The following is a 24,134-nucleotide window of genomic DNA, read 5'->3' as shown; positions in this document are numbered from 1 at the left end:
TTCTAAGAAGGCCCCCGCGGCAGTATTGTTCCTCACCGCCTTCTTCAAGCGAGACAGCTTAGCAACGTGCCAAGCCTGGTAAGTGGGGCCAGCCGTTTGTATTCGGCTTCTTTCCCTGGGGACGCCTAGAAACGTGGCACCCAGAAACGTGACACCCTTCTTTTTTCGGCGGCGGCACATATTTTTTGCATCTAGCTACCTTGTGACTTAATGAGGTGGCTAATAACGACCAAAAAAAAAAAAAACAGAGCAAATCGACCCATAATTAACAAACAGGAGGAGCCTGTAAGAGCGAAGCGAACCTAATCCAAAGTGATGCCGACACAATATCAGGCATTGGAGTGTCCTAGGCACCGCCAAACTGCAACAGGCTCTGAACGTTGACCCTGCCAAACCCGCCACAGCGCAACAAGTCCCGGCCACGGTGGACAGGGAACTCGGCCACGACCATGACGCAAACGTTTTCGGCGCCTACGCCGGCCTCTCCCAGCAGCCGGAGGACTGCACAAAGCGTTCGGCCCGTGGCCAGCACATCATCCACGACCAGCACGGAGGCACCCTTAGGGATCACATCCCGCTCCATCTCAATCCTCTCCTCTTTTGCATCACCCCGGGGCGGCGCAAAAGACGAGATATGCGAGGGGGTCTTGCTGACACTGAAAGTGGGCGAGGGAAGCTTGCTGGCCGCGCGGATTAACGCTAGGGGGATGTCGACTATAGCGGCTAGCGCTGAAGCGAAGAGAAAGCCGCCCGCCTCGCAACATGCCACCACGTCGACCTCGGCCCAGGTACCCGCAAACTGGCTTTTCAGCAGAGACGTGCACAGGGCGAGCCCGCCTGGCTGCTGGGCGATGCCGAGGACGTGGCGGAAGTCCATGTCCTCGCGGGGAAAGCCGGGGATATTTCGAACCACACTCGCCAAGCGTCGGAGGTCCTCGTGGAAGAAGGAGAGGAGATGGCGCTCGGCAAACTCCTGGACTGCCGCCTCGTTCCCGGTCACGTCGTTGTGGAATATGAGGTCCGGGCGGTAGGTCAAGAATATCGAATCTGGTGGCTTGTTTTGTTCCATGCCGTTGCCGCCACCATGCCCATGGTCACCACTATCCCGGTGCAGCCGGCGAACTCGTCGCGTCTCTTGGCTGGCTTCAACGCAAACATCAAACAATCTGCTCTCTGGCACCAGGTGCGCGAAGCTCGCGACCGGCGCGTCGTCTCTCATTCCCGTTATCAACAGCACATCGACATCTGCGGCGCCGTGCACAACCTCGAGAAAATGCTCCTCTGGCAGGCGGGGCCGTTGCTTCACCTGGTCCTGGAAAAACGCCGTCAGAGCCGCCCGGTGCTGCTCCTTGTAAGCGCGGCTCCGCAGCAGACGGTCCAGGTCGGCGCCCGTGGCTGCGGCGTACTCGCGCTTTGTCGCTTCGCTGATGCTGACTACACGTGCCAGGAGGCCTTTCTGGGCTAAGACGGCGGCCCAAATGTCGGCGCAATGGTCTTTCCCGGCGCCGCTCTCGCCGGTGACGAGGACTATGAGCTTTGGGTCTGGTGGCCTCGAGAGCGGGAAAGCATAAGCCAGCACACCGCGTGGGTCGAAGCGGGGTTTGAGACGGGAAAGACGCGGGATATTCGGACCAAACGCGCCGACGGCCAGCGGAGCGTCTCGGGGGTCTGGCCCAAGGTCGGCGCCGTAGACTCCGCTGCTCAGGGGCAACAGCTGTGTGGCGACTTCGTAAACCCAGCACACGGTGGCGAGGGCGGCATTTGATCCATCCTGGTCGCGGGGCCAGACGCCGGTGATTACACAGGCAAAGTCCCAGTCTCGACAGCCAAACGCGGTGGAATCTGCCGCCACGTCGCTGATCGCTCCGCCGCCTTGCAGCAGGTGCAGATAGCAGAGTGCGGTCGGACGGCTCTCGACGGCTGCCACAAGGATATCAGCCATGGGAGCTTCTCCGATGTCCTTGAGAAACAAACACCGCTTGAACGAGGATGTCTTGCCGCCGCCATGCCCACCGTGCATCCCCGACATGTACATGTCGCACTCGAAAACACCGACGCCGTCGACAGTCTCGAGGCTTGCGTGCGGTCCCAGCATCTCTGAGACGGGGTTGGGCGCGGGCGTGGGCGCGGGCGCGGGTATTCCGGAGTTGGCCCTGGCCGTCGGCGACGTGTCGAACATGGTCACACCTAGACATAGCCGGTCGTTGTTTCCGTACAAGTACGCATCGGCAGAACAGGTCCGGGGCAGGTCTCTGGCGGCCAGCTTGCCAAAGCTGGCGAGTTTTTGTCGCAGCTCGAGCCCATAACTCAGCGGGATGACCCAGTCTCGAACCGAATACGTCTGGGCCGCATAAGCCCTGAACGTAACACTGACGACAATGCCAAAATTTGTCGCGGCGCCCTTGATAGCCCATAGCAGATGGCTCTCCTCCAATCCCAGGCTCACGGCACCAGCCGGTCGATGCTCGCTCGGCACACAACCGACGCACAGAACCTCACCAGAAGCGACACTGACCACCACGGCGCCAACAATACAATCGCACGCCAGGCCGTACATCCTGGCCAGATGTCCAATGCCACCCTGCAGCCACACGCCCGCGCCCACGCTCGGGCGAGCCCCAAGGGGCACCGTCAGGCCGGCCGCCATGGCTTTGCCGACAACGTCGCCCGTCTTGCAGCCAGCTCCAGCCAAGATCAGCGGGCCGCAATAATCGGAATCTGACTGCTGCCCACCGGCTGTTGCCGCGAGAACGCACACGTCGTCAAAGGCGCCCATGTCAACAGCGACGACATTCGGCCAGAGACAATGACCGCTGTGTCCCCCGCCAAGCACAGTCAGGCCTACGCCGTGCTCCAGCGCCCAGCGGACGCACTCCTGCACGTGGCGGACCTCTGTCGGCCTCACAATGGCCGCAGCACGGTTCAGGCGAGCCTCGTGGTTTTTCACCGTCCTGCCCCTGTCGGCCAGCGGCAAATTCACGGTCAGTTCTGGCAACACGGTTGCGTGTCGCGTAAACGCCGCCATGGCTTCGGGCGCGCTAAACACGACATGGTCGTCGGGGTGGGCGTCGTCCTCGCGGCGGACGCGGCCGCCCAGAGCGCGGCATACGTTGCGCCACTCGGCTCGGATCGTTTCGTCTGACACGTTGAAGCCGGCGATGAAAGCGGCAAAACGGTCGAGCGCTTCGTCCTTGTTTGCCACGGAGACGGTTCCGGCAGGGAAGGACGCTGCTCGATGGCACACGAGGCCGTCGAGGCGGTGGTCCAGACCTCGGCGGTGGAAGACCACGACCAGGCCGTTGTCGCGCTCGACAAGCATGTCCAGCGCCGATCGGATGAATGCGTGCTTGGGTTTCATGCCGTACATGCTGTGGCAGAAGAGAACGGCGTCGAATTTCTCGTCGCCATCACCACGATCTGCGTCGGTAGTCGTCACGGCACCGCTCCCATCGCTGTCCTTGGTGTCTCGGGCGACGAACGGAACCCGATGAATTTTTGGCGCGCTTCCCAGACACGGGAGCGGAGCCTCTGCCTCAGGCGCTATGACGTGCGGACCAAGCCATTCTTCCAACTGCGTCGCAAACAAGCCGTTTGGCTCGAACGCGCTGTATTTCCTAATCTTGCGTCTCAGACGATCAGGCAGAGAACCTAACACAGACCAGGGGCCGGGTCCGATCTCGAGTACCGAGATATGGCTGCGTGAGTCGAAGAGGGGCGCCAACACCTCGGACAGGCGAGGGACGATAAAGTCTTGGTACGTTGCCCGTCCTGAGCCCTGCGTTAGGATATCAAAGCCCGCGCTGTACTGCGAGTTGGAAAACGGCTGGTGTGGAGACGACGCCGTTGCCGTTGCCATTGCCCTCTTCTTTAGGGCCTGCTTTAGGGAGTCGAGCGTGGCCATTGCAATTGTGAGTGTGTGTAAATGTTCGAATGATAGTGGTGAGTTGGTCTACTCCGTGGAGAGATTTTATCCTGGTCTGGCGGGCACTCCACGTCCAACAAGCTGGACAGGTCTGTCGTGGGATGCCCGAAGTTTGCCGACCAATTACTCCGTAGGCGTGCGATGTGAGGAGGGGCTGTAGGCCTCACTGCGTCCGTCTCGTGATGACACCGTGTGATGCCGTGCGACGCCGTGCGACAGTACTAGGACGCCCGCTTCGGGAGCGAGACGATGACCAACCACTATGCGACAGACAGTAGGCCTCATCGTTTTCGTGGCTCACACAATTGCATAATCTGCGGCGAGGCCGACAACCGCGTTTGCCGCTTTGCCATCTCCTCCAAAATCCTTACCCGCGAAGCCTGCGGCAGCCAACCTCACCTAGTGGCCATAGGGTTGGTTGTGCCAAGCTCTTAATTTAAGACGCGGCCCTGTCCCCCATGGGATAACCTTGACTCTCCTTCTCGTCACCGACCGACATCAAAGGGCTAGAAAGATCAAATAAAGGCAGCATGGCGTCTACTCAGCTGGCTAATAGCGAGGAGAAGCCTCACCAGAGTAACTTCGCGGACCCAAAAAAGGATATGGCCAAGAGGGGGGCCGCTGATGATGGGAGCAGCGTAATGAAGCAGCGACATGCCATGGACGGGACTGCCAGAGACCCGATGGTCGAACCAGAGCCCCCAGTGCCGACGGAAGTGCCGAGACTGGAAGGGGAAGAGAGTCAAGAGACAACGTCGCTAGGTTTGGTGATGGACTTTGATGGTTTGAGCCGGCCACGTACATGTTGTCGCACCTTGCCCCGCCTCTAGAAGTGGACGCTAACTTATCTTGATCAATTTAGGCGTCGGAACCCGGGCGAGCGTCGGAACCCGGGCGAGACTTGAAGAGTCCCCCGAGGAAGGCGTCAAACGGCTTGGGAGGATGCGGGATGCCGTGCGGACCCTCCTTGAATGCGTTGGAGAGGACCCCGACCGGCCAGGCCTCCTTGACACGCCCGAGCGGTATTCCAACGCCATGATGTTTCTGACCACGGGCTACGGCCAAAACGTGCGGGACATGGTCAACAACGCCATCTTCCAAGAGGGCCATACCGAAATGGTAGTCGTCAAGGACATCGACATCTTCAGCATATGCGAGCACCACCTGCTGCCATTCACGGGCAAGATGCACATCGGCTACGTGCCGTACCACTCCGTCATCGGCCTCTCGAAGCTGCCCCGCATCGCCGAGATGTTCAGTCGGCGCCTACAGATCCAGGAGAGACTGACGGCAGATGTTGCGAATGCCGTCATGGAGGTGCTCAGGCCGCAGGGCGTAGCCGTGGTCATGGAATCCAGCCACCTCTGCATGGTGATGCGCGGCGTGGAGAAGTCGGCGGCGGTAACGATTACGAGCTGCGTGCGCGGTTGTTTTGAGACAAACAAGAAGACGATGAACGAGTTCCTGAGCTTGGTTGGCGCCAAGAGGTAATGGCGAAGTGGAGAAGAGTGGAACTTCAGGTCACTGACAGATTGTATCAGGCACCACTGAAGAGAGGTCCAAGAACTTGGTGTGGCTGGACCTGGCAATGTAAAATCTTGATTTCAAAGTGTCGTAGTTGAGAGGAAACCCAAACATTCTTTTGTATCGCTGGGATGCCAGAAGTCACCGAACCTGACTAATTAAATGTTGGTTGGTGTAATTATATCTGTTTTTTATTTCTCCTCTTTTACTTTTGACTGGAGCAAGGGTGTGTCCTTGGGCACCTCTCAGAGCCAGCCACGAGAGGCCACTCGCTCATTGGCCACCATGATGCTGCCAACCATCGCGTCCCTGACTTTTCCCACATCGGACCATGGGAGGTCTTCCTTCTTGCCGCCGTCGGCATCGCGTCATTTGTCGTCTTCGAAATCCTCAGTCTTAGGCCTATGCCACCGATACTCCATGTATTGGCACTCGTTTGGATCACGGCTTCCGTCGTCGTGAAGCCTCCCGAACGGCTTCAACCACCTGTCTTCTGGGTCGTGTTCGCCACTTGCCTGCTTCCCGTTCACCTTTGAGGGGAACCTCGCGAGCGTCTTCCTCTGGGGCATTCTCATCAGCCATCCGAGCCTCCTCGCTGCCGCGATGCCGATCGTCTTCAAGATTCTGTTCTTCCTCGTCTATCCTGCTCCTGCCGCGCTCTTCATTATGGAAGCTGGCTGCGTCACCACGTTTCTCTGCTTGCTGGCTCGCGGCCGCCTTGGCCATGCTCGACAAAATCCATTTTCTGATGCATCCCGGCTACTGGGCCGGCTGGGTTGCCTTTCTTTTCTTCCTATATGCGGCCTTTGAACCACGTTCGCCGCGACGACCTAAGCGACTTCCGGCGCGGCGTCGACCGCGCGCCCCTAAACAAGCGGGGGTGGGTGCTGCAGGAGCGACTCCTTTCTCGCCGAACCCTCCATTTTGGCGCCGACATGCTCTACTAGGAGTGCTGCCTGCGCTCGGTCTCGGAGCTGTGTCCCAAGGGCTACGTGTACGAGCATTCGGCCGAGTACCATGGCGATTATCTTCCACCGCGAGGTGCCCTCTAGTCGTGGTGTGTGGCGGAGCAACCAAGCCTTCATGGGGAGAGAAAGGGGCAGTCGTATGAATTCTGGACCCAAGGCTTGCGTACGGGCCGCTACCGCACGGCACTGGAGCAGATTCAAGATGGCTAGTATCGGGATGACGGCATCCTCAGTTTTGCCTAGAGCTGGTACACCATTGTCGAGTCGTACGCGCGGTCGAATCTGAGCTTCTCCACGGGTATCGGGATTGCCAGGCCAGTACCGAGTCGTTGGCCGAACTTATCTCGACGGATTCATGGACGGGGAGTGTTTCCTTGGTCCTCTCCCCGATGAATATACACAGGTCTGGAGATCAGATTTTGACTCCCCAGAATTTGAAGATATATGAGCTCCCCTAGTTTTGTTGAAAACTGGACGGGAAAGCTTACTTGGATAGACCCAAGGGTCCAGTCGTTTCCTATAGACATTAGTCGGGCACACGAAGAGACGAGGGCGGCGGCGAAAGATGTTCTCGCGTCTATAGCAGTGGAAATGTTAAAGGAGAGAGGCGTCCAGATCCAGGAGTTTGGTGTGATATAGGCATTGCTTTGAGATCCGTATGCCACCTACCTAGCCGATACCATACTCTATGTACACCCTATTACCGAGCTCATTGAATTCCAAAAGAGTGTGATGAGGTATGAGAGACCAAGGCCTCTATGACTACTTCAAGTGAGGACAACGCCATGGTTGAAGATATGTTGTAACTATCCCAGATCTAATAATGGCGGAAGATATTAAAAGTTAGGCCATAGAAAGCTTTCATCTATACATCGGCCTTCATGTGGATATTAACCATTCCGCCAGCTTTCGGCGTCACCCAACCACCACAAAGGTGGCCAGAAAAATATGAAACAAAATGAAAAGCCATGCTGTGACAGCCCTAATTAGCCCTAATCGTGATGAATAGGAAACCTAGTTCCAGGAGAAAGTGATGAGGTACACGTACTCAACAACAAGCTCTGCAACCAACGACCTTGGATTAAGCAAGTCACATCGCGATGCTTTCAAAGTGGTTCCTCGGCACGGTTCATGTCGTTATTCCTTTGCTTTATGCGCGTCCCGAATCAAATCAATTCTTTTGCCGAGCAAAGCAGCGGCAGCGGCAGCTCAAAATCGCACTTGCTGAAGAATAAGATAGTACCCTAGACCAGCTACCGGAAAGCGCATGTCTTCATAACGGCTGTAATTACAAACTAAACCACTGCAGATACTCTCACCAGCCGTTTAATCGGTCCCTCTCCCCGCAGCGCCCTCCGCCGCAGGTTTCCACGGTGCAAGTTCCTACGCGCACGACCGAGCAGCATACGAAGCCAAAATATCTCCCCAAGTAACCTGCAAAGTCTCACTCGCAACAACCTGGGAGATTGGCTCGACAAATTCGCCACATCATCTTCCTAAGGAGCCGGGGCAGCCTTGGTAGCAGCAGTTGCAATAGTAGGCTGGGGGGGCAGGCGCGGCGGAGGGCCGTCGACGGGGGCCGACATGTAAGTGATGCTGCCGCCGGAGGCAAGAGCGGTGCGCTGGCGGGCGGCGATGCGCAGCTGGTTCCGCATGGCGAACACGTCGGCCGCGTCCGCGCGCATGAGCCGCTCGGCCTCGTCCTCGCCCTCGCCGAACGTCTTGAGAGGGCCGGCGATCCACATCTCGCGTAACTGGCGCGTCAGGCCGAGCAGGTCCTCGACTGATTTGATCTGCATTTTGTGAGGGGCGTGGTCAGCTTAGTTTTGTGGTCGAGAAGGACAGAGGTAGTGCTCACCAGGCCGTTCATCTGGATGTCTATGGCCATGCTGTTGTACTCCATCTGTCCGATAGTGGCGGTCCGGTCGACCTTTTGCGTCGAGAGCTCGACGAGCTGCCGCATGCCCTTGAGGATCTCAGCGATGAGTTTCCCTCGGCGCTCTGTGACTGCTGTTAGCCTCGACGCCTCAAGTGCCTGGGCCGGCCGTCTCCTCGGAGGCATCGATCTTCGAGCTCGGGGTCAACTTCAGGGTGAAAAACAAGGAAGAATCCACGTAAAATGCCACAATCTGGATCTATATCGCAATGTCCTCCCCTTGCACCCCCCTTGCACTCTTCCGCGCATGCTGGGTTCCTCGATCGTAGGCCAGGCAATGAAGCGAGGACAGAACACACTGCGGCTGAAAATAGCAGACATGGAAGCAAAAATGCGAGACACGCCAGGTCTAGACTTGAACAAAGGAATCCAGGCTGTGGATGCGCGGAAGGGACGCTGCGACGCAAGGAAGAAGAAAGGCAGTGCAGTGCAATCCAGAATTGGCGATGCGTCAGTGCGAGACAATTTGAGCCCCACTCACCCATTAGGTCCTCCGAGCCATTCCGGTCCCTATTCATCTTTGCTCCGGACACCGAGGGGCGTGCTGATTCGTACTGGGCGTGACTAGTCGTTGCGCGGCTGCTTGTGTGCAATCACTATTCGGCTGTGCTTTGTCGTCGAGAGAGGATTCACAAAGAAGGCACGCTAAAAATGGTTGGCCGTGCACTGTGCGAGCCAGGCCTGCCCACTAGCAGCACTGTTTCTTGGGCAAGGGTGGAGCCAAGATGATGTGGTGATTGCCCCACTCGAAGTGTCCTGAACTTCATCGAATGACCCTAGAGCATACACTGTAAATACTGCGTAAAAGCTTGCTATTTGAATTTTTGGGACGTTGCTAGTGGAATATATTTTATACGCTATAAATGTATGTTGAATACAAAAGCGAGGAGCTGGTATCTAGAACCACGTGGTAATGTGGGACTTGTTTTCAGAAGAGAAAAATCAGACAGAAAAAAAAAAGCAAAGAAACCGAAACTGACATATAATGAGTTCGGTTGAAGGGGTTAAAAGGTTTCCAGGGCCTCCCTGAGATTATCTCGAGGATGACCTGGTTACACCCATGAGCGTGCAAAGAGCGACTACCCCCACAAGTATAGGATTTTGAATGAGTGAAACGAAAAGAAACACTCCAGATCTTCCGCAGAAGCTGCCTCCCTGCACCAACGTGGTAGGCCAACTGAGTAAACCCTGCCCTTTCAAACAGGGGCTTGTGCAATGACATGCCTTTTCCACCATCTGCGACTTGATCAGCCACATCTCGCATAGCTCCAAGTCTGCACCGAAATTGCAGGTGAAGCTCTGCTAAGCAAATCAGCCCTGGCCAAGCCCGAGCAGCACCAAGTTCGCCACATTCATGACGGCGATGATGAGCCAGACGGCAAAGGCGACGGAGGCCAACCACCACGAGTTGCCCATCTTGACCTCGCCCTGGCGATCCACGTCCGAGGCCATGCCGGCGAGAGCGCGGCGCTTGGACGTGAACAGTTTCCACAGGGACGAAGCGCTGCCGGCCTCCTCGATCTCTTCGACGTGGAAGCGGGCCTTGCCCTGCTGCACCGTCATGTACCGGTCGCGGCAGGTGAAGTAGATGAGCGGGGCGGTGACAAAGGGCAGCACGCTGCTGAGGACGACCTGCGACGCCATCAGGGCCGTGTTGAGCCCGGACCGGCCGACCGCCGCGGCGATGATGATGGACGGCGTAATGCTAATAGATCGCGTCACCAGCCGGCGCAGCCACGGGCGCATCTTCCAGCGCAGCGCGCCCTCGCTGACCATCTGCCCCGCGATGGTGCACACGATGCCCGCCGAGATGCCCGAGAGCAGGAGCGCGAGGGCAAAGATGGTGCCGGCCGCCGGGGCGATGCTGCTCGACAGCAGCGCGTGGATGGCGAATATGTCCTCGGCACCAACGGCATCCGGGTTCTGGTACAGCGACGCGCCGGCAACGATCAGGATGGCCGAGTTGACGAACAGCGCAAACGTGAATAGCGATAACGCGAGCTCAATGATCGAGTATTTCAGCGAGTGCCTGATGGCTGCAAGCGACGGGATATAGTAGACCTTGGCGTTGCCATCGACGCCGGACGTAGTGGACGATGCGGCCGAGGCGGGCTCGGCAGGAAGAAGCCCACGCTTCTCGTCGAAAGCCCGCAGTCGTGGCTGGACGATGCCCGACCCCAAGAACAAGCTGTGAGGCATGACCGTAGCGCCGAGGATACCACATGCTTGATAAAGGCTGTGCACAAATAGTCAGCACAACTCTTCAAGGTCATCAAAAGGCTGGTACTCCGGCTGCTGTTCTCACCCTTGTTGCTCAACTACAGCGCCAGACGGGAGATACCCCTTGAACACTTCACCGACGTTGGTCTCTGTGATGAGCGAGAGCTGAATGCAGAAGCAGATGACGACGCCCAGGACCAAGATGCAAACGAAGAGCTCAAAGACGCGGAGGCCTCTCATGGAGCCGGAAGGGTTGTAAAAGAAGAGAATCGCCATGACGTCCAGGATAGACAAGGCGCATCCCGCGACGAGCGGGAGCTGGGGGATGAGCAGGTTGAGGGCGATGGCCGTGCCGATGACCTCTGCGATGTCCGTCGCGATGATGGCGACTTCGGCGAGCGCGTACAGGAAGTAGTTGAGCCATCGCGGCAGAAAGGTGCGGCACGCCGAGGCCAGGTCGAGGCCGGTGACGGTGCCGAGCTTGATGGCCAGGCTCTGGAGGAGGATGGCGAACAGGTTGCTCAAGAGAACGATGAACAGCAAATTGAAACGATACGAGGCTCCAGCGGCAATGTCGGTGGCGTAGTTTCCGGGGTCGACTGTTTTTGTAAACCCACGTCAGCAGCATTCATCACAACACACACACGGAAGCCGAGACATCCGGTATCCGGGAGGATTTTTGGAGTACTGACTGTATGCAACCGCAATCATGAAGCCGGGGCCGACAAATTGGCTGAAGGTGAGAAAGGCCTTTTTGTAGCGGCCGAAACGCGAAAGACTGTTGGGCGGGTGGGCGCCCTCACCTTCGCCCCGAGGGGGGAGGCGGAAACTCGAAGGGGCGGGCAGCTCGGCAACATCAGCAGCAGCAGCCAGCTTCGAATCGCCCTTCGTCCCGGCCTCCGCCCCATCAAGCCGGCCAGCAATTGGGTGAACCCAGTCGCTGGCCGACTTCCCACCGCCGCCGCCGCCCCCGGCATCGGCGGCCAGGGGTTCGCCCAAACGGACGCTCTCGTGGTTTTCGAGGGCATGCGACAGGCTGTTCTTTATGTGGGCATCCTGGTGGTTGCGGGCCTCTCGCGTGTTGGCGATGCCGTTGAGGTCCTGGTTGGTGGTCAGGTCAGCTGCGAGGTGGTCCGGGCTTTGGTTGTAGCCCTCGCCCTCGTATGGCTCGTCGGTTCTGGAGGGCCGGGAACACATGGCGACGGGAGTTGAACTTTGATCGTTTCGGCGGTCTCGTTCTAGGCCCGTCTGCAAGCCAAGTGACGACTGTGATTTAGCGCTGGAGCCGTTGCGGAGTTGCGGCGAGAAGCAACCCTCACCCGCCGAGCTGCGGGGGCAGGAGCGCTGAGCGTTGGACACGCACGCTAGCCCGGCCGAGCTTCAGTGTTTCGGGCCTGCAGATTGTGTTGTTTTGTGTTGTTGTGCTGTGTTGTTGTGTTGTGTTGTGTAAGCCACCCGAGACAAGACTGCACTGTCTCTCTCAGGAACCTAGGCCGGCAGCTGCGTTCTGGGACAGTGGCAAAGATATAGGTCGGGCATGCGGAATCCGATGCACGGAGCGAGGTGTGCATCCGGGACCTTCCCCGTGTTTCCCCGCATTTGTTTGTCCCCCACCAACCACCGGCCTGTGAATCCATTGGCAGTCGGCTGGTTCCGCGCCAAGATGGGCAGGGCAGGCGGTGAAATTACAGTGCGTCACGGGGTAATCTTCGTTACGAATTGTGTGCTTTCTGTCCACAAACAGGAAATTGGACTGAGCCGTTCAACCACCCGAAATAGATCAGTGATTGGCATTGCCTGTTAACGCCAGAATCCATTAGAAGCCTCTCCTCTCCCTAGGTCCCTTCTTTGCCATTTAGTTACCGTGGTATTCGCCATGGCTTGCTTACCTACCCCAATACCTTACCAAGACTCGGCACGCTGCACACCGCCCATCGCGGAAGTCGCTCTTGGCTTGCAGGCTTGGATTACCAGCTCTCTCGGACGGGTGCGCTTCCGGGGCATTTCCTCTCCCGCTTTAATTACGTAAGGTGGTATTTGTGCGTCTTAGGTATTGGGCACCCCACCATTTGTGTCGTCTTTGTGGCCCTGGCAAGGACGACAGCAATGAGTCTGAGCCCGTTCAAAGGTCCCATGGGACCTGGAGGTCCAAGGCATCCAAGGTAGGTGTGAGGTTGTATGCGGCTCTGAACTGAAGTGTACCACACGCAGCTTGCAGCCGCATTGCCATTTGCTCTAGAAAGGCAACCTAAGGGGAAACAATTGCGCAAGGGCCGAGACTGCGCTGCTGTGGTAAGTTGGCATGAAAGTCACTTACCCCGCTCGCCCCCCCCCCCCCCCCCCTCCCCCCGCCCGCCCACCTAAAGCGCTTAGATGCACATGCTGTGGCCAGACCTTCAGCGGGGCCTTCAGCAGGGCCTTCCTGCCATCATGCGATAGAGGTCGGATATTCTCGACAGTTGAGAGCGTGGCTTGGGAGCTCCATCCCACCTTCTTGGTCTCTTTCGTCTTCAATTTGATCCGTCTTTTGACGAGCGAGTGTTGGCGAGGCTCAAACCCGACCCTGGAAAGTATCACGACAAGCTTGCTTTTGCGACTCCTAATCACAAGCGTTCGCCAGTGCACAGCCGCTCCCGCTTCTTTCCGTGTGACCATGGCTTGTGGTTCGGCATGTTGCGCCCCGGCTCAGAGCCCGGTCCAGCGACTCTCTGGATCCGAAGCCGAGGTCGACGTTCTGAAACTGCCCGAACAGGGCGACACGACAACAGATTTTGGCGAAAAGCTCGAGCATGAGGCGAGCGGGGTCGTTGGCAAGACGTCTCGCACCGCCAGTCCCGCCCCTGGTCGGCCATTGCAAGACACGGCGACTTGCTGCGACGACTGTGGCCACGTCACCGACCCAGTTCAAGACGACTGCGGGTGCGATTCGACTGGCGCTTCGGAAACAGGCGGCTGCCAAGATGGCTGCTGTGACGAGGCGACCCAAGCCAGCCAAGACAACATCAACGGAGCGAAAACCGGCCGTGGCGTCGGCGCCAGCTGTTGTGCTCCCGATGCCGCCTCGAAGGAGCCGGAGGCGCCCGAGTGCTGCGAGAACAAGCAGTCTCCTTGCTGCGACGAGACCTGCCTCGATCGTCTTGCCCTCCGTGCATGCGAGGACGAAAACTACGGGGCCAAGCCCAAACCTCGGGTCGAGTCTCCCTGCTGTTCAACGTCGCAGTGTGAAGGAGCAAACAGCGGCAAGCCATGCGGCCATCATATCCGCGCCACTCGCGACGCCTACGCCGCTACCCTCGAGGCTCTGGGCTGCATCTGCCGCGCCTTGTATGCTCTCGGGCAGGAGTCATGCTGTCTACCCAAGGAGCGTTCGTCGGCTGACCGGAAGCGTGGAGGTTCAAAGCGCATTTCCTCTCGTTCGACACCACGCCCCTCTGTCGATTCCTGCTGCGCCGCTCCGACAGGCTCCTGCCCCTCGGCCGAGACGTCCCGGGTTGTAGGGAAAGCGGGCTGCAGTGGTCTTCCGCGAAGAACCCGTAGTTCATGCTCTGGTGGCTGCCGTGGCGACACCCGTCCCCTGAGTGCCGCTAATACCTGCGCCGATGCCTGCTGTGCCAAGGACGGAGATGCCTCCTTGGTTGTCTGTGAGCCAGAGCGTGGGCTTGCCGACAAAGACTCGAATGTTGACCTCGAAAAGGGGTTGTCGGAGCGAGAGCATGTCATTCTCAGCATCTCGGGGATGACTTGCACAGGATGCGAGACCAAGCTGAAGCGCACCCTCGCCTCTCTCAAGCCGGTCAGGAATCTCAAAACAAGTCTAGTGCTTTCCAGAGCCGAATTTGATCTTGATCTTTCGGCTGGGTCCGTAGCCGAAATCATAAATCACCTCGAACGAACAACCGAGTTTTCCTGCCACAGGCTCACAAATCAAGGAGCCAGCCTTGACATCATCGCGCCAGTCGACGTCTCGACTTTTATCAAGCAGCAGTGGCCTGATGGCGTTACAGACGTGACAGCCATTGGCAAGAAGGCGGTCCAGGTTACTTACAATCCCAAGATCATAGGTGCGCGGGAGCTTACTGAGCATGGCTGGCATAGTCCTGTGTCTCTCGCTCCCCCTCGTGCCGATCCAACCCTCGCGGCCGGCAATAAACACGTGCGCCATGTTGGCTACATGACCCTGCTTTCGGCGATTCTGACTATTCCGGTTCTGGTGCTGGCTTGGGCTCCGCTTCCCGAGAAGAGGATCGAGTACGCATCTGCATCCCTGGCACTTGCTACCGTTGTCCAGGTCGTCGTCGCAGGCCCCTTCTACCCCAAGGCGCTGAAGAGCCTGGTTTTTTCCAGGGTTGTTGAGATGGATTTGCTCATTGTCTTGAGCACGAGCGCTGCTTTCGTCTTCTCTGTCGTCTCTTTTGGCTATCTGGTGGCAGGCCGTCCACTGTCCACGGGGACTTTCTTCGAGACGAGCACGCTCCTGGTTACCCTGATCATGGTTGGCAGATATGTTGCCACGCTTGCTCGCCAAAAGGCTGTCGAGTCCATCTCACTCCAGTCGCTTCAGACGTCTGCTGCTGTTCTGGTGGAGGAAGATCGAATCAGCGAAAAAGAGATTGACGCCCGGCTTCTGCAGTACGGCGACGTCTTCAAGGTTGCTCCTGATTCGAGAGTCCCAACAGACGGTACCGTCTTGTCCGGGTCTTCCGAAGTTGACGAGTCTATGATTACCGGAGAATCGAAGCCTGTTGAGAAAAGGCCCGGGTCTACCGTCATCGCGGGAACTATCAACGGCTCCGGGACGCTCGTTGTTCGGCTTACCCGGGTTCCCGGCGACAACACCATCAACGCGATTGCTGCCATGGTCGACCAGGCAAAACTATCCAAGCCGAAATTGCAGCATCTAGCCGACCGCGTTGCGAGCTACTTCGTCCCAGTCGTCGTCCTGCTGACAGCCATTACATTTGTAATCTGGATTGCGGTTGGGGTCGCTGTTCGCGGCCAACCTGGAGCTGAAGCCACCATTCAAGCCATCACATACGCCATCACGGTACTCATCGTCTCCTGTCCTTGTGCCATTGGGCTCGCCGTGCCAATGGTCATTGTCATCGCAAGCGGTGTTGCTGCCGAGCACGGCGTCGTCTTCAAGTCGGCGGAGAGCATCGAAATTGCCCACAAGGCTGCACACGTCGTCTTTGACAAGACCGGCACGCTTACGCAAGGGAAACTGTCTGTCGTACGCGAGGAGTACACAGGAGGTAGCCATGACGACTCTGCAGCGTTGCTGCTCGGCTTGCTGGAGGGCATCAAACACCCAGTCTCGGCGGCCGTCGCTGCACATTTGAGAGCAAAAGGCGTATCACCAGAGCAGGTTTCTGACTCCAAAGTCCTGACTGGAAAAGGCGTGGAGGGTACTGCAGCGGGCAAAGTTCTTTGTGCAGGGAATTCTCGCTGGCTCAACCTCTCCTCGGACCAACGCATTCAGCCTCTGCTCGAGCAAGGCCATACAACTTTTTGCTTCACTGTCGATGGCCCGCTGCGAGCCGTTTACGCACTCGAGGATACGCTTCGACCAGAATCCCAGTTTGCCATCGCCGGGCTGCAAAAGCGCGGCATCGCCGTCCACATCGTCTCGGGCGATGACGACGGCGCTGTTCGTTCGGTGGCAGGGCAGCTCGGTGTCCCCGACAGCAACGTGCGCTCGCGCTGCAGTCCCGGAGATAAGCAGGCCTACGTGCAGCAAATCATGGGCACAGCAGCAGGCGATTCTGTTGGCATCGGAGCCGCGCGAAAGAAGGCGGACGAGCTCCCCGTTGTCATCTTCTGCGGCGACGGAACCAACGACGCGGTCGCCCTGGCCCAGGCCACCGTCGGCGTCGCCGTGCACACGGGCGACGACGGCACCGGCGCCGACGTGGCCAAGTCGGCCGCCGACGTCGTGCTCATGCGCCCCAGCCCGGCGGGCATCCTCACCGTGATCGCCGTGAGCCAGAAGGCCGTCGCGCGGATCCGCTTCAACTTCGCCTGGAGCTTCGTCTATAATTTGTTTGCTATCTTGCTGGGCGCTGGAGCGTTCGTGCACGCCAGGATCCCGCCTCAGTATGCAGGCCTTGGCGAGCTCGTCAGCGTCCTGCCGGTCATTCTCGCTGCGGTGCTTCTGCGCTGGTCCAAGGGGCTGAAGGATTTGGGTTCCGCTAGTTCTGCATGATTCGGCCTCGAGCTCTACGCGTACTGTTTGTTGGGTCTTTTTCTCTATCATCTCTCGGTCACCTATCCTTACCCTCAGTTCCAGCTGTTATTCATTTCATTTCGACAATAGGTGGATAATTTCCCCCCTGTTGTCTCAGTCTTCTACTTTACTAGGTTCCGGTCGTGTGCTCCTAGTTATGTTTGGCCAGCAACTTACGAGCCCCTCGAGTGACCTTCAATATAAAGCGAACGATCCCATATTGAATGGGAAGCCAACAAACCTGGAATTGTTTACGGTGCAGAAGTGAAATTGCCACGCACCAGTCTGTTCCCCGCCTTTTAACATCGGTCGCTGCTACGCTGTATACGATAGGCTTTTTTAGTCACGAGATCAGGCGCCTTTAGTATGTTTTCGTGATGGCAGACGGAATTAAATCAAAAAGATACATTTGGCCCTATCATTACTCTCTTCCACCTCACTGGTCTTGCAGTTTCAGGGGCCGAGATAGGTCTGAGCCAGATTCGATAGGGGTATGTTTTTAATACGAACAAGGGTATTTAGAATTAAGCCAGATGCTTTGGTCAGCTCTAAGCTACTCCAAGTAGAAACTGCCCTTTGCTCGAAAAGACTTGAACCATTTCTCAACATACAAGTTTTTCTAAAGTTCCTCCCCAAAGCCCTAGGACAAAGCCCTAGGACAGCGGGTAAAGAAAAATGCATCCGTCCTAGCTTCTTCGTGTCTGACACTCCAACCCTTCCTCACACATGGGGAATCATCTCGATCCAGGACGGCGTCAGGTAGGCGCCGATGGGCACGGCGCGCAGGCTGGCAAAGGCCTCGACGACAATGTAGACGCGGCAGACGAGGAACACGACGACAAACACGCGACCCTGGTAGTTGAGGTGCACCCAGTTGAACACGGCCAGGCACGTGGGCACCTCGGCCAGGAACACGAGCTCGAGCAAGTACAAGGACACGACGAGGGCGGGTACGGAAGCGGCCGTGGCGATGCACGCGATCTTCCACAGCAGCGCCTCGGTCGCCGACGGGAAGCCGAAGTCGCCCGCCAGATCCCACGCCGGCGCCAGGTGCGCGCCGCTGTAGATTATCGGCAGCACCACCATCAGCGCCCCCAGCACCCCCCTCTGCACAATGTACAGACACAGCTCCTGCGCATCGACGCGCTGTAGCCACCGCGCGTCGAAGTCGGCCACCAGCTTGGTTCGGTTCATGCTGAAGTACTGCGCCGGGTCGACGCCGTCCAGCCCGCCGTACGCGGCGCGGTCGATCGCCTCGGCCGTGCGGAGGTCGAGGGGTTTCTGTGCGGTTCACCAACGGTCAGCCTGTCTCTCGCAACTCCACACAACTGTCCCTAGCCAACCTCACCTTGAACCACAGGACATACATCCCGACGGCGCAGGCGACATGCACAAGAGTATGCAGCTCGAGCAGGGTCAAGGGCAGGCCGTAGGCGGCGCGGGTGGCGCACTGCGCGGCCATCCAGCTGACCTGCAGCAGCACGAGCAGCTTCTGCAGCGTGTTGGCCTTGCTGCGGTCGGCGATCAGCGCGCCGGGCACGCGCAGCGGCTCTAGCGCGGTGCGCGCGAGGTTGCGCACCCCGCCCGCCGACAGCGTGCGCGCGCTCTCGCCCCCCAGCCCATCCGCGTCCGGGTACCACATCTCCAGCCCGCCCATCACCACGAAGAAGCCGTACTTGAGGTCGAACGCGCAGTCGGCGTCCGCGACAGCTTTATCGTCACCACGGCCACTGGTAGCACTATTCCCAGCTTCCGCCCCCGCCCCCGCCGCCTCTGCTTCCAACGCACGCAGATCCCTCGCCAGCGCGCGCGCCTCGGCAAACTGCGACCACGCGCAGTAGAGGACGGCCTCGGGGGCGACGAGCGCCAGGAACGCCCAGACGCACTTGTCGCGCAGCAGGCGCGAGGCGGCATCGCTGGCGCCGGCGCTGCGGCGCGCGGGGATGTTGAGGTGCAGCGCCGTGTAGATGCACGCGAACAGCGTCAGCACGCAGCTGTACAGGATGCCGCTCGTGCCGCGCATTTCTGGCGGCGCCACCCATGCTGGCGCCGGCGTCGCGTGTAGCGCGCTGGTGTTGGCTCGGTTGCGCTCGAGCTCTGCCCATACCGCCGGCGCGTTGCCGGGGAGTGCCGCGCCGTGGATGTTGGGAAGGAGGGATGCGAGGGTTGTTAGTGTGGTGAATACGCGCTTGCTGTGGCTTTTTCTGTCAGTGAACGCAGCCAGTGTTAGGTGGGTGGTTATGCTCACCTCATCGTGTCAGACACTGATCTGGGTGTTGCTTGGTCTCTCAAGGGCCCTCGCAATGTTGAAGTGTCCCCGTGACAATACCATGTATCGACATGTTCGCGGCAGCACAAGGCCGGCCCAAGATTTGAGCACACAAATGTCTGAACAGGACAAGTCTGTGCCTCCACGGGCGCCTAGAATATGGCGGTGGCTGAGTGTCGCGAGATCGATAGCATAATGCGCATCCATGTCTCTCGCCACAGGGCGTCTCGTATGGTGTGGCCGGCTTCAGCGGCCGCTGCGGCCTCATCCCGGCGCGACTAGCTGAAAAGGCACCACATGTTTGCGAGGCCCATGCCTTGCTTGTCAAGCTGACAATAGTGGCCTAGATTAGTTCATTGCCGGACAGCAAGACCTTTTGTTTTGTGCAACCTGCAAATTTTGACAAGACACAAATTCGCCAACCCCTTTTGGTCTCTACTCAGCTACTCAGGGGTTGCCCCGAAAGTCTTCTCGCACTGAGTCAACCACGCTAGTTTCTTATAACAATAGGGGAATAATGAGCGGTAATGAATACATTTGAACGTCCAAAAATTCGAGTTCCAATAACATTTGCGCAACGTTCGGGCTGACGTCCAGTTCACAGAGTTGTTGCGGCTAGCTGCCCAGCGACATACCCGACTCACGCCTGGCAATGACTCGGTGTCGAGTTGATCAGTCATGCGGCGTGGTTGTAGAGTTCTAGAAACCGCGCCTCCTCCGGCTTGATGAGGTCAGACAAAAGCGAAGGATTATGCAGCAAATGGGCTGTTGGTCTAGAGGTATGATTCTCGCTTTGGGATTCCCACGAGCTCTTCTGCGAGAGGTCCCGGGTTCAATCCCCGGACAGCCCCCATCACATGATTATTTTTTTGGCGTTCCAACCCCTGAATTGCTAGGGTTCGCACTGTCGCGAATCTTTTTAGAGTTGCCAAACGCGACGTTATCGGCGGTAAATATTGACAATCCTGCACTTTGCTGCTTGGCGATTGGATGCCCCCTTTTGCAAACAGAGAATAGTGAGATTTAAGAGAGCAAAAAATGGCTCTTCAATCCCACAGACAATAAATAGCCCTCGATGCCTCCAATTCGTAATTGGCTTTGACCTACTTGGGATGATTGGGCGAACCTGCACGTGCTCGATTTCAGCTCTCTCGATTTCAGCTCACGATATGACACTCGAGCCACTCAGCAGAGCCTGGTCTCATCCATTCCTCAAATTTAAAGGCCTAACCAAACCAACTGCCCGTCCCACATCTCAGCCACAATGGACGAGGCTATTGCCGGGTCGGCAGCCACGGCATGCGACTGCGACGACGGCAACCAATTCTCGCGCGCCAACGTTTTTGGCATGTTGCTCACACTGCAAATCTGCCAGCTCACGCAGCCGTACGGCAGCCTCCTGTTTCGCGGGCTCGGCGGCTTCCTCTGGCGCGTCAACCCCGTCTCGTCGCTCGTCGAGGCCTGCATCGTCTTCTGGTATCCCAGCAAGGTGGCATATCACTCCCGGTCGCAGAGTTGGGTTGGCGTCCTGGAGAGACTCCAGTATACTGCGGCCGCGCTGCTGCTGCTGCGGGCCACGATAGCCGGCGAGAGCGACGGAGGACTCATGGAGAGGCTCCTGACAGGCAGCTTCTTAGACCGAGACGTCCCAGACCCGCCGCCTCGCCCCGGATTCGGTGGTCCAGACGAAGGCTCAGGCTCTTCGACAGCGCACGGCCAAAACTCGCCATCGGGCTTTGTGCGACGCCGAACCACTGAGCCCGAGGCCAACATGCCCCCTGGTGCTCACGGACCCGAATCTCGTTGGACTTCCGAAGATGCAGCCACGGAGAAGTCGCGGATTCTAAACCAGGCCCTCGGCTCGAACGCGCTTGCCCGTCGTGAAAGCCGCATCGACCTGGTCGCGGGCATATCCGTTCTCCTGGTAATGCTCAAACTGGTCGCAATCCAGCACGGGAGCCGGATGTTCACGACCCTGTGTCTGTTGATGATTGCGGGGTGGGCGGCAATCCAGATCCTTCTCCTGCTCCTCCATTCCCGCTCCATGGACGAGATCGACATGGCCATCGTGGTCCGGACCACGCGGACCCTCAACCACAGCCTCGCCGGCGCTGAAGACAACTGGCTGTATCTCTACATGGCCTTCCACCTCCCCTTCTTTGGCTATCCGAGCTACCTGTTCGCATTCGGCGACTGGGATCCCCAGAGCCATTCGGGGTTTCTCCATGTTTTGTTGACCGTGTGGTATGCCGTTGTCTACGTCGTATCCTCCTTCGCTTTCGTCATATTGTGGCCCAGCTTGATTTTTGGCTGGATCGCACTTCTCACCGGCTCACTCGACAACACTTCCAAATATTTCTGGAAACGGCTACTGTTGTTTATTTTCTGGCTCTTTCCCATGACCACGGCCATGGTATTCTCCACTGTCCATTTCACGGAAAAGGCCAAGCACATTCTCGGTTCCAACAACATTTTTCCCAAGATAGGGGCCAAGGACTTTTATATTTTCCAGTTCCTTTTAGACTATGATATACCTGGCCTGCAGTTCCTCTTCCACGACGTGTTCGACCATGTCTCAAGTGTTCTCCTTTTTGCTCTTGCTCTGGGTCTGATGGTCTTTTTGTACTCTTTTCTTTTCGTCCCGTGGCCCACCAAGATCGACCCACCGAGATCATTGCGAGTGTGGGCATCGATCGGCAACACTTTGTTTGGCGGAGCTGCCTTCTTGTTCGTCCTGTTGTGCTATGATCCCCAAAACACGTACCAGCCAGACTGGACAGAATGGCTGGGATAAGATATCCATTTGTGACGTTAATGGAGAAGGCCACCAGCTCCCAGCCATTTCGGGTGTCCGAGTCATGTTAGTTCCCTCTTAACAATAAATTATCCGCTCCTAAATTATCCGCTCCCATAAGGTCTAGCCAGGTCCACACCCGGCAAGCTCCCTACCTATTTATTCACTTACTACTATGCAGGAATTATAAGCAACTTGCAAAGAACCTCGCCCGGCTAGCTCAATCGGTAGAGCGTGAGACTCTTAATCTCCCCCGGAGCAATGTCTCGCCCACAGAGAGAGACTGAGATGCCCGTGAAGGTCGATGACTGCCTTAACTCCATGTGTCGCGGCCAGATAGAATGCCAAAAATGGAGGCCTTCTGCAGCCAGCAACTTGAGCGGCTCAAAGACGCAAAAAGGAGAACTCGCCGACGGGAATTGAGCCCGACGTGGGGGTCGAACCCACAACCTTGAGATTAAGAGTCTCACGCTCTACCGATTGAGCTAGCCGGGCGAGGTTCTTGTTCTTGGATGATGTGGAGAGCCGACGGAGCAGTTATCAGGGCCCCACCGCTGGGTTTGTGGTTCCTGGAGGTATGGGGCACCAGGTCCATGACTCGAGAAAGCATCGAGTGGATAAGCGGTGCTCAACAAACCTTGTCAGTTTGTCACTGACTTTTCCACAGCTATAGCGGCGTAGAAGGTTTGGAAGGGAGGGAAAGTACAACTAGGTTGAACCAAACTGGAAGTTAGAGCAAGAGAGGGGCACCGGGGGGGGGTCGTTAACCTGGAAGAGCTGATATTACCACAGGAGTCCCAAGACTGAGGATCATGCCTTTTAACGATTGCATCATCTATTCGTAATTTGTCCCAACACAGCAAGTTTGGATCACGTCGTGGGGTTGATGAGATTTGGAAAACGTCGAGTTCAACTCTGGCAACTCAACTGACAAGCTCCAACACCAAGGTTTTCTTCTCAATCCCCTGAATGTACTTTACTCGTTAGAAATTTGGGTTTAGGTATAGTGAACTTTGCCTCATGCAGAGTCAAGTTTCGTTTTCGTTTGCTTTCGATTCAAGACCTGATTCATCTTTTCCCAGGAAAATCCGGCATGATTGAATTCTGTGGTTTCCGACGCTGACGAGGATTAGTTCAGTAAGCTTCGACACCACTTGGAAGCAACGCAGAGTCTCCGATATAGTCTCATGAACATGTTCCCTCGTATCGCGTTGCTGTAAATCCCGTTCCTACTGTAATGCCACACATTAGTCTAGACCTCTCATCAGTATGCCTTATGTCTGTTGTGTTCACCAACTCGGATTGAGACACTACGTCACGTCTCTGATGGCATGGCCAAACTTCACTATGGAAATTAGCATCTGTGCCGGTCTCACGTGGGAACCGCGAAGGTCTGATAACCGTCTACGTCACTTTTTACACCGAGGTCTCACAGGAGACGTTTGTTCGAGACAAATACCCAGCGTCTGATTACTAGCAAATATTCGCAGAGCGACCCATAACTTGTAACGAAGGTAATTGCCAGCCCACTACAACGCAGTGAACAACCGGCTCATCAGACACTGCAAGTCGCCAGTTGCGGACCGAGATAATAGCCAACAAGGGGTGCTAGCCGGTGCAACCCGAGGATCTCCTATTGATCGCCGAATACGAAATCACCATCTCCTCATCTGTTTTCTCCCCGGTTTGCATCATCGCAATGTCACTGCGGGAGGGGAGGTGTGGAGCGTGGCGGGCTCTGCGGTTGGACGGAGAGATCGGCGGTGCGCGATCAACATCGCTGCATGAGAGGCAATCTCCTTGCTTGCGAGCGGCGCCGGTTCTCGGATCAGCACCATTTAAACCTGTAAAATGATTGACCGTGCTGGCGATCTTCGGATCTCGTTGCCCTACCCGGTTGTCGTCTCGATTCTTGTCGATTTTGTCCGTGCATGCATAGGGGCGAGAGTTCATGGACAGTGGTAAAACATATGACGTAGTCGATATTAGTTTTTGTACGCAGCTGTGTAACGCCATGAGACTCTACCGTCACCGCACATGATATTGAAAGCTGTCAGGCCTATCGACGTGCATCAAGCATCTTAGCTGTTGCCACTCAGGAACTACGTCTACTTGGAGACATTTGTTTGTCTCAGATTCGCCTTATGTCACTGGTGTATGTGTAAGAGGCCCAATCGGGGACGACAGTAGTGGACGCGACAAATTTCCGCACTGAGAACGAGAAATCTTTAGAATTTATCAACACGAGAATTTAAGGGTATCGTTCACATCGAAAACG

At 57.2% G+C, this 24,134-nt stretch overlaps 9 protein-coding genes and 2 non-coding genes across 11 annotated transcripts; 5 read left to right on the top strand and 6 right to left on the bottom strand.

The window, feature by feature from the left end:
• Window positions 1–346: 346 nt before the first annotated feature.
• B0T26DRAFT_740864 (phosphoribosyl transferase domain protein) lies at window positions 347–3,901 on the bottom strand (the record flags this gene model as incomplete). Its single annotated transcript, XM_060443895.1, has 1 exon — window positions 347–3,901. The coding sequence occupies one exon, from the start codon at window positions 3,899–3,901 to the stop codon at window positions 347–349; it is 3,555 nt and encodes a 1,184-aa protein (XP_060296283.1).
• A 704-nt stretch (window positions 3,902–4,605) lies between these two features.
• Window positions 4,606–5,413, top strand: B0T26DRAFT_647587 (uncharacterized protein; the record flags this gene model as incomplete). Its single annotated transcript, XM_060437910.1, has 2 exons — window positions 4,606–4,720; window positions 4,785–5,413. The coding sequence occupies 2 exons, from the start codon at window positions 4,606–4,608 to the stop codon at window positions 5,411–5,413; spliced, it is 744 nt and encodes a 247-aa protein (XP_060296282.1).
• A 401-nt stretch (window positions 5,414–5,814) lies between these two features.
• B0T26DRAFT_675786 (uncharacterized protein) lies at window positions 5,815–6,172 on the bottom strand (the record flags this gene model as incomplete). The annotated part of the gene is made up of 2 exons (XM_060439882.1): window positions 5,815–5,939; window positions 5,977–6,172. 2 exons carry the CDS (start codon window positions 6,170–6,172, stop codon window positions 5,815–5,817), a joined length of 321 nt encoding a protein of 106 aa, XP_060296281.1.
• A 71-nt stretch (window positions 6,173–6,243) lies between these two features.
• B0T26DRAFT_751538 (uncharacterized protein) lies at window positions 6,244–6,498 on the top strand (the record flags this gene model as incomplete). The annotated part of the gene is made up of 2 exons (XM_060445383.1): window positions 6,244–6,330; window positions 6,394–6,498. 2 exons carry the CDS (start codon window positions 6,244–6,246, stop codon window positions 6,496–6,498), a joined length of 192 nt encoding a protein of 63 aa, XP_060296280.1.
• Window positions 6,499–7,910: 1,412 nt separating this feature from the next.
• Window positions 7,911–8,868, bottom strand: B0T26DRAFT_751537 (uncharacterized protein; the record flags this gene model as incomplete). Its single annotated transcript, XM_060445382.1, has 3 exons — window positions 7,911–8,207; window positions 8,273–8,415; window positions 8,832–8,868. The coding sequence occupies 3 exons, from the start codon at window positions 8,866–8,868 to the stop codon at window positions 7,911–7,913; spliced, it is 477 nt and encodes a 158-aa protein (XP_060296279.1).
• A 396-nt stretch (window positions 8,869–9,264) lies between these two features.
• Window positions 9,265–11,850, bottom strand: B0T26DRAFT_297654 (natural resistance-associated macrophage protein-domain-containing protein). Its single transcript, XM_060434234.1, has 3 exons — window positions 11,263–11,850; window positions 10,656–11,169; window positions 9,265–10,586 (listed from the first exon to the last, which is right to left on the bottom strand). The coding sequence occupies exons 1-3, from the start codon at window positions 11,765–11,767 to the stop codon at window positions 9,662–9,664; spliced, it is 1,944 nt and encodes a 647-aa protein (XP_060296278.1). The 5' UTR covers window positions 11,768–11,850; the 3' UTR covers window positions 9,265–9,661.
• A 1,373-nt stretch (window positions 11,851–13,223) lies between these two features.
• On the top strand, window positions 13,224–16,772 carry B0T26DRAFT_675783 (E1-E2 ATPase-domain-containing protein; the record flags this gene model as incomplete). The annotated part of the gene is made up of 1 exon (XM_060439881.1): window positions 13,224–16,772. One exon carries the CDS (start codon window positions 13,224–13,226, stop codon window positions 16,770–16,772), a length of 3,549 nt encoding a protein of 1,182 aa, XP_060296277.1.
• A 330-nt stretch (window positions 16,773–17,102) lies between these two features.
• Window positions 17,103–19,046, bottom strand: B0T26DRAFT_775927 (uncharacterized protein; the record flags this gene model as incomplete). The annotated part of the gene is made up of 3 exons (XM_060446605.1): window positions 17,103–18,074; window positions 18,142–18,997; window positions 19,042–19,046. The coding sequence occupies 3 exons, from the start codon at window positions 19,044–19,046 to the stop codon at window positions 17,514–17,516; spliced, it is 1,422 nt and encodes a 473-aa protein (XP_060296276.1). The 3' UTR covers window positions 17,103–17,513.
• A 778-nt stretch (window positions 19,047–19,824) lies between these two features.
• Window positions 19,825–19,913, top strand: B0T26DRAFT_t149. Its single transcript has one exon. It is a non-coding gene; the product is annotated as a tRNA-Pro (tRNA).
• On the top strand, window positions 19,861–22,055 carry B0T26DRAFT_710020 (uncharacterized protein). Its single transcript, XM_060441962.1, has one exon. The coding sequence runs from the start codon at window positions 20,327–20,329 to the stop codon at window positions 21,854–21,856; it is 1,530 nt and encodes a 509-aa protein (XP_060296275.1). The 5' UTR covers window positions 19,861–20,326; the 3' UTR covers window positions 21,857–22,055.
• Window positions 22,056–22,278: 223 nt separating this feature from the next.
• On the bottom strand, window positions 22,279–22,351 carry B0T26DRAFT_t117. Its single transcript has one exon. It is a non-coding gene; the product is annotated as a tRNA-Lys (tRNA).
• Between the last annotated feature and the right edge of the window lie 1,783 nt (window positions 22,352–24,134).

This window comes from Lasiosphaeria miniovina (assembly GCF_030549165.1).
Source record: "Lasiosphaeria miniovina strain SMH2392-1A chromosome Unknown B0T26scaffold_4, whole genome shotgun sequence".
NCBI classification, from domain to species: Eukaryota; Fungi; Ascomycota; class Sordariomycetes; order Sordariales; family Lasiosphaeriaceae; genus Lasiosphaeria; species Lasiosphaeria miniovina.
This window is presented reverse-complemented; position numbering and strand designations above follow the sequence as displayed.